We start from the raw sequence: 11,706 nt of genomic DNA on the forward strand, positions 1-11,706 counted from the left end.
GTGTAAATTTTCCAGGACATCACCTGAGTTGGAGAGCTTGAGTTATGAAGGGAGATTCCTTCGAGCAGACAAGGTTGCGAGGGGACATGATCGAAATTATTAGGGGCATAGATAGGGTAATCAGGAAGAAATGTTCCCCCTTGTTGGGGTATGCAGTATCAGTGACAGGGGCATTGATTTAAACCAAAGGAATTAGAACAGATGTTTTTTAAAAATACTTTTTCTCCTGAAGGTGGTGGTAATCTAGACTGTAAGGAGGATAGAGGCAGAAACAGTCAAAATTTAAATTGTATTTAGAGATGTGCTTGTGATACCAAGGCATACATGGCTGGAGGCAAAGTGCCAGAAGATGAAAATAGAATAGATTTACAGTTACTTTTGGTAGGCAGAGATGTAATCAGCCTTTTCCCATGTTGTAGATCTTTCTGATTATGACACCCCCAGCCCACAGGGTTAACCAGGTCATTAGCCCGGAGCTCGCTAACCTAGTAACAAACCCATTAGACCACCATCTCCTGCCTGAGGCAGCTTCCTTAAGGGATCAGAGGGCACTCTGATACCTCAGCCTCTTGCAGGGATTTCCAGTACAGACGCAGCTGAGATGGACTCACCCTGTGCGAGGTGACAAGGGAATGATAGCGGCAAACCGAGAAGGGCACATGACGGGTGAAAAAGACCCGCCGACTGCTCACCGGGACAGGGGAGACTAACAACTTGGTCAAGCAGAGGCCCACATAAACATCTTCAAGTTTGAGGAGAGGAATGGATTTGGAGACGGCCCAGATCTTCCCAGCCATGTCGCCGGAGAGGACATAGCCCGTTCCCGAACAGTAGCGGGGATAGAGGGCGGGAGCAAACTCCTCCTTGCTGACATACCATTTGTTGGCCTTGCTCCTGATGGGCCGAATGTCCCTCATGAGCTGACCACTGAAGAAACCCGTGGTGTTCTTGCTGCTCAGCAGCTGGCTCAGGTAGAAGACGTTGACAAACATGTCCGAGTCTGTCTTCATGACGAAACGGGCTGAAGGACAGAATCGATGGACCCATTCCAAACCCAGCAACACCTTCTCTGTTAAATTGTAATAGGTGTCAATGAAGTCCCCCTGGAGAATATCCCGGTGAGACTGGCTCTCCTGCTGGATCTGTCTCTGGTACATGCCCCCGTGTCCGAGCAGGAAGAATGTGCTGATGCGCCCGGTCTGGAGGTGCCTCTCTGTGCCCCACGTCTCCCGGATTGCAGCTCGCTCCAACACCTCCTCTGGCCTGGTCGTCACTAGAAGCACAAGGAAGGGAGGCTCCCTATCACACTCCGAGTCCGGCCTCACGAGGAAAACGCGTCTGGGCACCGGGGAGGCTCCCAGTTCCTTGCGACTGTGCTGTGGTGGGGAGAACAGCCACCGGGAGAGCAGGAGGGACAGGCTCAGAACCAGCAGAAGGCAGTAGCACAGGAAACGGACTTTCCTGGGAAACATCTGGGGGGGGTGGGGGGGGGGAGAGAGGATGTGATTAATTATGAGGACAATGGATAAAGGACCACATTAACTGGGCACACCTCCCTCAGACTCTTGGAAACCTCATTTCCCCAAAAGATGGTGACATTGGGCAGCACGGTGGCACAGTGGTTAGCACTGCTGCCTCACAGTGCCAGGGACCTGGGTTCAATTCCTGCCTCAGGTGACTCTCTGTGTGGAGTTTGCACATTCTCCCCGTGTCTGTGTGGGTTTCCTCCGGGTGCTCCGGTTTCCTCCCACAGTCCAAACCTGTACAGGTCAGGTGAATTGGCCATGCTAAATTGCCCGTAGTGTTAGGGGCATTAGTCAGAGGGAAATGGGTCTGGGTGGGTCGATGTGGACTTGTTGGGCCGAAGGGCCTGTTTTCACACTGTAGGGAATCTAATTTAAAACATGGTAACCCTCTGATTCCTGCAAAATTGTAGGTTTCGCAAGTCCCTGTTAAACCATAGGAGTCGAACAAGGATTCAAACCTCAACACTGAAAATCCTTACACGTCCCCTCAAAATTTGGCAAACCTTCCCAACTCCCACCTCACAATCCCTCCTCCCACCTTCAAACTGGCCTCACTCTCAGTTTCCTGGGCTCTTTGCCCCTTCCCTGCTGATGATGACAATGTTAACTCCTGGAACATTGGAGGACACTGAGCTTGACTGGTGACCTGATTCCTGGACAGCGTACTCAGAAAGGTTGAGGGGGGACAGCCCTCTCAGAGTTACAGTGCAACTTTGTCTGCAGCAGGTCTCAGGCCACAGGAGAGACACTTTGTCCAGAATGGCGATGCAGTTCCGAGCTTGCTGCAAGTCACAACCTGTCTCACATTTCACTCCAAATTACAATATACCTCCAGATGTCACCAGTCTTTCACAGGACTGCGAGAGCTACCCCAGAAGATCACAGTCCCTGTGGCCTCTGCAATCTCTGGGAACATTCCCAGCACCAGGATATCCTGCTTCTCTCTCCTTTTCACACTGACGGATCATCGATCAGGCCAGACTCCTCCTCCATATGTCAGGGAGAGCAAAGTCAGAGAGAGACACAGAGAGAGAGAGAGAGAGAGAGAGGGCTGGGCAGCAGGAACAATGCCCTGGCCTTCCTGTGACCACTGAGGTGTAACTGATGGCTCTGCTGTGTTGCTCTTGGTGGTGACAGCTTGTTCCATTCAGCGAGGTGATAGATGGCTGGAAACGGATTGGGAGAAAGCTGAAAAGATGGTCAGACAGATAAGGAGAGACAGAAAGAGACAGATACAGACAGAAAAAAGGGGATAACAGGAAAGAGATGGAAAGAAAGAGTTAGAGACTGACAGACAGACAGACAAAGTGAGCAACAGGCAGCGGGAAGGATGAAGAGGAGAGACAGAGAATAAGAGAAACACACAGAGAGAGACAGAGATGGAAAGATACATGCAGAGAGAGAGAGAGTTAAAAGTCACACAACACCAGGTTATAGTCCAACAGGTTTATTTAGAAGCACTAGCTTTCTGAGCGCTGCCCCTTCATCAGGTAGCTGTGGAGCAGGACCATAATATGCAGGCTTAGAACAAAAGATCACAATGTTGTACATGCATCTGATACAATATTTTGAACAAACCTAGATTGCTGTTAAATTTTTCATCTTTTAGAATGGTTTGCAGGTTTCAGTTCTTTAATATATAATTCCTAGAACTTCTCTCAATTCACATTCTAGAAATAACTTAATGTTTTATAAGAATCACAGCTCAGACAATGTATTAAAGGTGAAAGCTTAGAATCTGGCTGTGTCCTAATCTTGAATCAGACTGGGTCAATTTCCAAAGTAGGAATTTGTAACATGTTACACAGACTGATTGCCTACAGGTTGTGTGCTTTTTGAACAAAATAGAATGTATGTGCAAATATAATTCTGCAAATGCAAATTCTCACCACAACAATGCAGGGTGGTCGAGCAGAGGCCGATAGCCAAGTTCAGTACCAATGAAGATAGCCTCAACCAGGATCTTGGGTTCATGTCATACTACAGGTGACCCCTCTGCACTATACACTCTCACACACACATTGTCTTACACACTCACACAGACCCTCTCCCATGCACACACACACGCACACACACACTTACATACTCACACAGACCCTGCACACACTGTCTCTCAGGCACACACACACACATACAGACTCTCTCTCTCCCTCTCTCTGTCTGTCTCTCTCTCTCTCTCTCCCCCCCCCCCCCCCCCCACTGCATTCCCACACACAGACAAGTCTATGAGGTGAATTTGCATTTGCAGATACATTGTATTTTGATCAAAAAACACACAACCTGCAGGCAGTCAATCCATGTAACATTTTATAAATTCCTAATTTGGAAATAGAACCAGTCTGACTCAAGATTGGGATACAGACAGACTCTAACCTCACACCTTTAATGAATTGCCTGAGCTGAGGTGTCACTTTTTTTTATAAAACCTAATGTTATCTCGAGAATGTAATTTGAGAGAAGTTCTGGGATTTACATATTACTGAACCGAATCCTGCAACCCATTCGAAAAGATGAAAAACTGAACAGCAATCTCCGTTTGTTCAAAATATCGAGCCAGTTGCATAACACTGAGATCTTTTGCCAAAAATTCTGCATCTTATGATCCTGCTCCACAGCCATCTGTGCTCCAAAAGCTTGTACTTCCAAATGAACCTGTTGGACTATAACCTGGTGTTGTGTGATTTTTAACTTTGTCCACCCCAGTCCAACACCAGCATCTCCACATTACAGAGAGAGAAGCAGAGAGAAACAGTCAGGCATTTGGAGAATCAAAGACAGGTGATGTTGATAAAAGCAAATTACTGCGGATGCTGGAATCTGAAACCAAAAGAGAAAATGCTGGAAAATCTCAGCAGGTCTGGCAGCATCTGTAAGGAGAGAAAGGGTCAGTTAGACTCAAAATGTCAGCTCTTTTCTCTCCTTACAGATGCTGCCAGACCTGCTGAGATTTTCCAGCATTTTCTCTGATGTTGCTAATTACCACCTCGTCTTTGGCATCATCTCTATAGAGCCTCTCAATGTTCTGTGCTGGCCTCTGAGGTGGCCTGGTGGCTCAGTGGTTAGCACTGCTATGTCATAGCACCTGTGACCTGGGTCCAATTCCACTGTCGGACAGTGTCCCTGTGGAGTTTGTGCACTCTCCTCAATACTGTATGGTTTTCCACTGGCTGCTCTGGTTTCCACCCACAGTGTAATGCTGTGCAAGTTAGATGGATTGACCATGTTAAATTTTTCAGTGTGTAGGCGAGGTGCATACACCATAGGAAATGTGAGATTACAGAGGAAGGATAGGGGGATGGGTCTGGGTGGTATGCTTTTCAGATCGTTATTGTGGACTTGTTGGGCTGAATGGCCTGCTTCCACACTCTCTGAATTCTATACAATTGGATAAATGATTCTGCTTGTCTGGTCTGACTGCCCTCTGCCTGCTGAAATTTCAGCTCATCCAAACACTGCTGTCCTTTCCCTCAGCTGTCTGCAAGTTCCACTCATCCCTCACATCATTTTTTCTTTCTTTACCTCGTTGGCAAATTCCTTCCCAAACCAAGAGCAGGCAAATGGCTTTCTCCTGGTGTGAACACTCTGGTCCTTCAGAAGGTGGAGTGAAGCTATGAATCCCTTTCCACACTCGTAACAGGTGAAACAGCCAATCCCTTGGGTGAATACACCGATGCATGAGAAGTTTGGATGATTAACTAACTTCCTTCCCACACATAGTGCAGGGGAATAGTTTTCCATATTGTGAACTTGCTATTATCCAAAAAATGAGGATTAATTGATCCTTTCCCACAGGTGGAGTAAAGGAGTGACCTTTCCACAATGTGTCTATGCTGCTGTATTTCCAGCTGAAACACAGAATAGAATTATTTTGCGCAGTTGCTACCTTTCCATGTTTTCTTCATGGTGGCCAGCGTCCCTGCAACTGGGTAACAGATCTCCCTTCATCTCAAACATTCGTCATATTCAGTTCATGACAAATCTGTCAGATCTTAATGATAATTGGTTTGAGATTCTCCTCTGGAATTCTTCTATTTGAAATCCCCTACAAAAGAAGTTTACAAATATCATCACTCTCAGTAAAGAGTGAAAATTCAAAACACAATTTGAGTTCCTATTATTATGAAGGCCTAGGTGTATACCGTACCTTTGAGAGAGAGAGAGAGACAGAGAGAGAGAGAGAGAGTGACAGAGAGAGAGAGAGAGACAGAGAGAGACAGAGAGAGACAGAGAGAGAGACAGAGACAGAGAGAGACAGAGAGAGAGACAGAGAGAGAGACAGAGAGAGATAGCTGGCAAGGACTTAACAAGTACAGAGTGTGCTGAAAGTTTCACAAATGTAACATCTGGCTGTGATCCAAATACCTGGAACCCTGAATTGATTTGGTTCACAACTAATTTGAATTTGGCCAATCAGTTTAAATTTTGCTCCAAGGTGCCAAAATCGAATCGAATTTGAATTTTACTGTTTTGACGACATTGAACCAATGAGACAATCTGATGTTTTCGGGTCTAAAACTTGGGCATTTTGAACAGTTAGCCAGAGTGACCAAGAGCACCAACACAGACAGCCTGCAGACTCACTCTCCAAGAGGTAGCTGTTCATATAAAATCTGTGCAACAGAAGACCGAAGGAAAGACCCAGAAGAATGTTCAGAGGAAGATTTAGAGGAGAATCGGCACAGTTGACTGGTTTCGAAATTTGAATTCTTTGTAAGTCTTATTTGGGTGGGTGGGTTTATCAGATCGGTATATTATTGAAGAGTGGGAGGTAGATAAATTGATCAGGGAGGTAAAAACAATGACTGCAGATGCTGGAAACCAGATTCTGGATTAGTGGTACTGGAAGAGCACAGCAGTTCAGGCAGCATCCGAGGAGCAGTAAAATTGACGTTTCGGGCAAAAGCCCTTCATCAGGAATAAAGGCAGTGAGCCTGAAGGGTGGAGAGATAAGCTAGAGGAGGGTGGGGGTGGGGAGAGAGTAGCACAGAGTACAATGGGTGAGTGGGGGAGGGGATGAAGGTGATAGGTCAAGGAGGAGAGGGTGAAGTGGATAGGTGGAAAAGGAGATAGGCAGGTAGGACAAGTCCGGACAAGTCATGGGGACAGTGCTGAGCTGGAAGTTTGGAACAAGGGTGAGGTGGGGGAAGGGGAAATGAGGAAACTGTTGAAGTCCACATTGATGCCCTGGGGTTGAAGTGTTCCGAGGTGGAAGATGAGGCGTTCTTCCTCCAGGCGTCTGGTGGTGAGGGAGCAGCAGTGAAGGAGGCCCAGGACCTTCATGTCCTCGGCAGAGTGGGAGGGGGAGTTGAAATGTTGGGCCACGGGGCGGTGTGGTTGATTGGTGTGGGTGTCCCGGAGATGTTCCCTAAAGCGCTCTGCTAGGAGGCGCCCAGTCTCCCCAATGTAGAGGAGACCGCATCGGGAGCAACGGATACAATAAATGATATTAGTGGATGTGCAGGTAAACCTTTGATGGATGTTGAAGGCTCCTTTAGGGCCTTGGATGGAGGTGAGGGAGGAGGTGTGGGCGCAGGTTTTTGCGATTCCTGCGGTGGCAGGGGAAGGTGCCAGGATGGGAGGGTGGGTTGTAGGGGGGGCGTGGACCTGACCAGGTAGTCACGGAGGGAACGGTCTTTGCGGAAGGCGGAAAGGGGTGGGGAGGGAAATATATCCCTGGTGGTGGGGTCTTTTTGGAGGTGGCGGAAATGTTGGCAGATGATTTGGTTTATGCGAAGGTTGGTAGGGTGGAAGGTGAGCACCAGGGGAGTTCTGTCCTTGTTACGGTTGGAGGGGTGGGGTCTGAGGGCGGAGGTGCGGGATGTGGACGAGATGTGTTGGAGGGCATCTTTAACCACATGGGAAGGGAAATTGCGGTCTCTAAAGAAGGAGGTCATCTGGTGTGTTCTGTGATGGAACTGGTTCTCCTGGGAACAGATCCGGCGGAGGCGGAGGAATTGGGAATACGGGATTGCATTTTTGCAAGAGGTAGGGTGGGAAGAGGTGCAATCCAGGTAGTTGTGGGAGTCGGTGGGTTTGTAAAAAATGTCAGTGTCAAGTCGGTTGTCATTAATGGAGATGGAGAGGTCCAGGAAGGGGAGGGAGGTGTCAGAGATGGTCCAGGTAAATTTAAGGTCAGGGTGGAATGTGTTGATGAAGTTGATGAATTGCTCAACCTCCTCGCGGGAGCACGAGGTGGCGCCAATGCAGTCATCAATGTAGCGGAGGAGGAGGTGGGGAGAGGTGCCGGTGTAATTACGGAAGATCAACTGTTCTACGTAGCCAACAAAGAGACAATTTCCTCATTTTTCCCTTCCCCCACTTCACCCTAGTTCCAAACTTCCAGCTCAGCACTGTCCCCATGACTTGTCGAACCTGCCCATCTCCTTTTCCACCTATCCACTCCACCCTCTCCTCCCTGACCTATCACCTTCATCCCCTCCCCCACTCACCCATTGTACTCTATGCTACTCTCTCCCCACCCCCACCCTCCTCTAGCTTATCTCTCCACCCTTCAGGCTCACTGCCTTTATTCCTGATGAAGGGCTTTTACCCGAAACGTCGATTTTACTGCTCTTCGGATGCTGCCTGAACTGCTGTGCTCTCCCAGCACCACTAATCCAGATAAATTGATCAGACAAAGGTGGATTACAGGATAGGTAGTTGTTGTTCATTGTTCTCTTTTTGTCTTGGAGTTAAAGAATAAATTATTAATTTTTTTCTTTAAATGTCGGGATTTTGTAGTTCTTTGTCACTCATACTTTTTTACAGATTATGAGGTGAGGTGATCTTTTCTGTGGGTCTGGTTTAAGGTAGCAGTAGGATTTACCCCATGTCCTAACATTATTTCCTCTCCTGTTTTCCCATTGTTCAAAATGTAGGTCTCAAATACTCTCACTCGTCCCTGGGCTGAAAACGAAATCTATCTCTACCGTTTCCATCCTCTGCTCTTGGTCTTCTCTCTCCCTCCATGTTTCTGTCCCTGCTTTCAATTCTCCTTCTCCTTTCTGTTGACGGAGACACAATTTATTGAATCTTAGCTGGTAGATGATTGGAGGGTGGCAAATATTATTCCCCTGTTCAAGAAAGAGAATTCGGATAATCCTGGGAATTTCAGACTAGTCAGTCTTACGTCTGTGGTGAGCAAATTATTGCCGAGGTTTTTGACAGACAGGAATTATGATTACTTCAAAAGCCATAGTTTGATTAGAGATGGTCAGCATGGCTCTGCGAGGGGCAGGTCATGCCTCACAAACCTTACTGAATTCTTTGAGGATGTGACAAAACACACTGATGAAGGTAGAACAGTGGATGTAGTGTATGTGGATTTTAGCAAGGTGTTCAATAAAGTTCCCCATGGTAGGCTCATTCAGAAAGTTAAGGAGGCATGGGATACATGGAAACCTGTCTGTCTGAATACAGAATTGGTTGGCCCATAGAAGACAGAGGATGGTGGTAGATGGAGAGTATTCAGCCTGGAGCTCGGTGACCAGTGGTGTTCTGCAGGGATCTGTTCTGGCACCACTGCTCTTTGTGAGTTCTATAAATGACTTGGATGAGGATGTGGAAGAGTTGGTTAGTAAGTTTGCTGATGACATGAACGTTGGTGGAGTTGTGGATAGTGTGGAGGGCTGTTGTAGGTTGCAACGGGACATTGACAAGGAAGCAGAGCTGGGCTGAGAAGTGGCAGATGGAGTTCAACCTGGAAAAGTGTGAAGTGATTCAGTTTGGAAGGTCAAATTTGAATGCAGATTACAGGGTTAAAGGCAGGATTCTTGGCAGTGTGGAGGAACAAAGGGATCTTGGAGTCCATGTTCATAGATCCCTCAAAGTTGCCACAAGTTGAAAGGGTTGTTAAGAAGGCATATGGTGTGTTGGCTTTCATGAGCAGGGGGAATTGTGTTTAAAAGCCATAAGATTATGCTGCAGTTCTTTGCAACTCTGGTTAGACCACACTTGGAATACTGTGTTCTGTTCTGGTTGCCTCTTTATAGGAAGGTTGTGGAAGTGTTAGAGAGGGTGCATTTACCAGGATGCTGCCTGGACTGGAAGGTAGGTTAAGGGAGAAGAAAGATTGAGGGAGCCCGGGCTTTTCTCATTGGAGCGAAGAAGGATGAGAGGTGACTTGATCGAGGTGTACAAGATGGTGAGAGGCAGAGAGAGAGTAGACAGTCAGAGACTTTTCCCCAGGGCAGAAATGGCTAGCACAAGGGGGCATAACGTTAAGGTGGTTGGAGAAAGGTTTCAGGGAGATGTCAGCGGTTGGTTCTTTATGCAGAGAGTGGTGGGTGTGTGTGGAATGCACTGCCAGCAGTCGTTGTAGAGTCAAATACATTAGCGACTCTTGGATAGGCACATTGATGATAGTAAAATGAAGGATACATAGGTTAGTTTGACCTTAGAATAGGATAAAAGGTCGCCACAACATTGAGGGCCGAAGGGCCTGTACTGTGCTGTACTGTTCTATATTCTATGTTCTAAAGAGGCTTTAGGACTTGCAGAAAATGGTTGTGAATCTTTTCCAACCATTTCCCATATTTCCTTCCTGACCAGTGATCAGAGTCTCATTCATTTTCCCCCCAAAGTAGCTCTTATTCATTGACCCTTCTCCTCCACGTCCTGCAGAATGACCCACTCAATACCCCAGGGCATTGGGCCTGTTCCCAGGAGAGATGGAGAGAGAGAGAGAGAGAGAAGCCCCACGGCTGCAAACAAGGGAGCTCCCAATTCAAACATCATTTTTTGTGGTTCCGTGAAGTGTCCTCAGCCCCTCCTTAGCCACTACTAACTCCAACGTTACAACATGCATGGGGAGAGCAACACTTGCAGGTTCTGTTCCGAGTCTCACAGCAAACTGAGTTAGAACTCTATTAACACGACGCCATTGGCCTGGGTCAAAGTCCTGCATCACTGGGCTAATGGCAATCCAGGAGTTCCTCATCACAAACATGGCAGCAGTCTGTGAAGGCTCCATCCTCTCCAGGGCTGTGAGGTTTGGGCAATTAAAACTGGATGACCCAGAACCACCAACATCCCATGAATGAATTAATAAATCACCATAATACTCCCCAGGTACCGGTGTGATATAATACAAATGGAAAGGATGTTCATTTTTTCAAAATATCTGTAGAGTCAACAGATTTTTTTTAATGAAGTACATCTCCACGTCAGGTTTAAAACATAAATTATCAGCAATGAGTTCACACCGACTCCATGGTCCAGCTCTCATTCCCCAAGAAAAGGAAACGATGCTGTCGTGTTCCTTCAGTCTTTGAGATCCTCTTCCTGTGGGGTCCTAAGACAGTCAGTCCCTACTCTCTGACATGACCATATCAAAGGGTGTTCAGGACAGTCAGTCCCTACTCACTAACATGACCGTGTCACAGGGAGTTCAGGCCACTCAATCCCTACTCACCAACTTGACCCTGTCTCAGGGAGTTCAGGACAGACAAATCCTACTCACGAAAATGACCCGATCAAAGTGAGTTCATGACAGTAAATCCCAACTCACTAATATGACCCTATCACAGGAAATTCAGGAAAGTCAATCCCTACTCACTGACATGACCGTGTCACACAAAGTTCAGGGCAGTCAATCCCTACTCACTAACATGGCTGTGTCACAAGGAGTTCAGGACAGTCAATCCGTACTAACTAACGTGGCCGTCTCACAGGGGATTCAGGACAGTCAATCCCGACTCACTAACATGGGCCAGTCACAGGGAGTTCTGGAGAGTCAATCCCTATTCCCCCAAATGACCCTGTCACACGTGGTTCAGGACAGTCAATACCACCCCACTAACATGACTGTGTCACAGGGAGTTCAGGACAGTAAATCCCTACTGACCAACATGATCCTGGCACAGGGTGTTCCAGACAGTCAGTCCCTACTCACTAACATGACCATATCACAGGGGATTCAGGACAGTCAATCAGACTCACTAACCATAAGATCATAAGACCATAAGACATAGGAGTGGAAGTAAGGCCATTCGGCCCATCGAGTCCACTCCGCCATTCAATCATGGCTGATGCGCATTTCAGCTCCGCTTACCAGCGTTCTCCCCGTAGCCCTTGATTCCTCTAGACAACAAGAATCTATCAATCTCGGCCTTGAAGACATTTAGCGTCCCGGCTTCCACTGCACTCTGCGGCAATGAATTCCACAGGCCCACCACTCTCT

General features: G+C 47.3%; 1 protein-coding gene across 1 annotated transcript; it reads right to left on the bottom strand.

Moving 5' to 3' along the window:
- Positions 1-445: 445 nt before the first annotated feature.
- LOC140463232 (beta-1,3-galactosyltransferase 5-like) lies at positions 446-2,443 on the bottom strand. The gene is made up of 2 exons (XM_072557017.1): positions 2,356-2,443; positions 446-1,472 (listed from the first exon to the last, which is right to left on the bottom strand). Exon 2 carries the CDS (start codon positions 1,470-1,472, stop codon positions 534-536), a length of 939 nt encoding a protein of 312 aa, XP_072413118.1. The 5' UTR covers positions 2,356-2,443; the 3' UTR covers positions 446-533.
- Positions 2,444-11,706: the final 9,263 nt, after the last annotated feature.

This window comes from Chiloscyllium punctatum, chromosome 37 (assembly GCF_047496795.1).
Source record: "Chiloscyllium punctatum isolate Juve2018m chromosome 37, sChiPun1.3, whole genome shotgun sequence".
NCBI classification, from domain to species: Eukaryota; Metazoa; Chordata; class Chondrichthyes; order Orectolobiformes; family Hemiscylliidae; genus Chiloscyllium; species Chiloscyllium punctatum.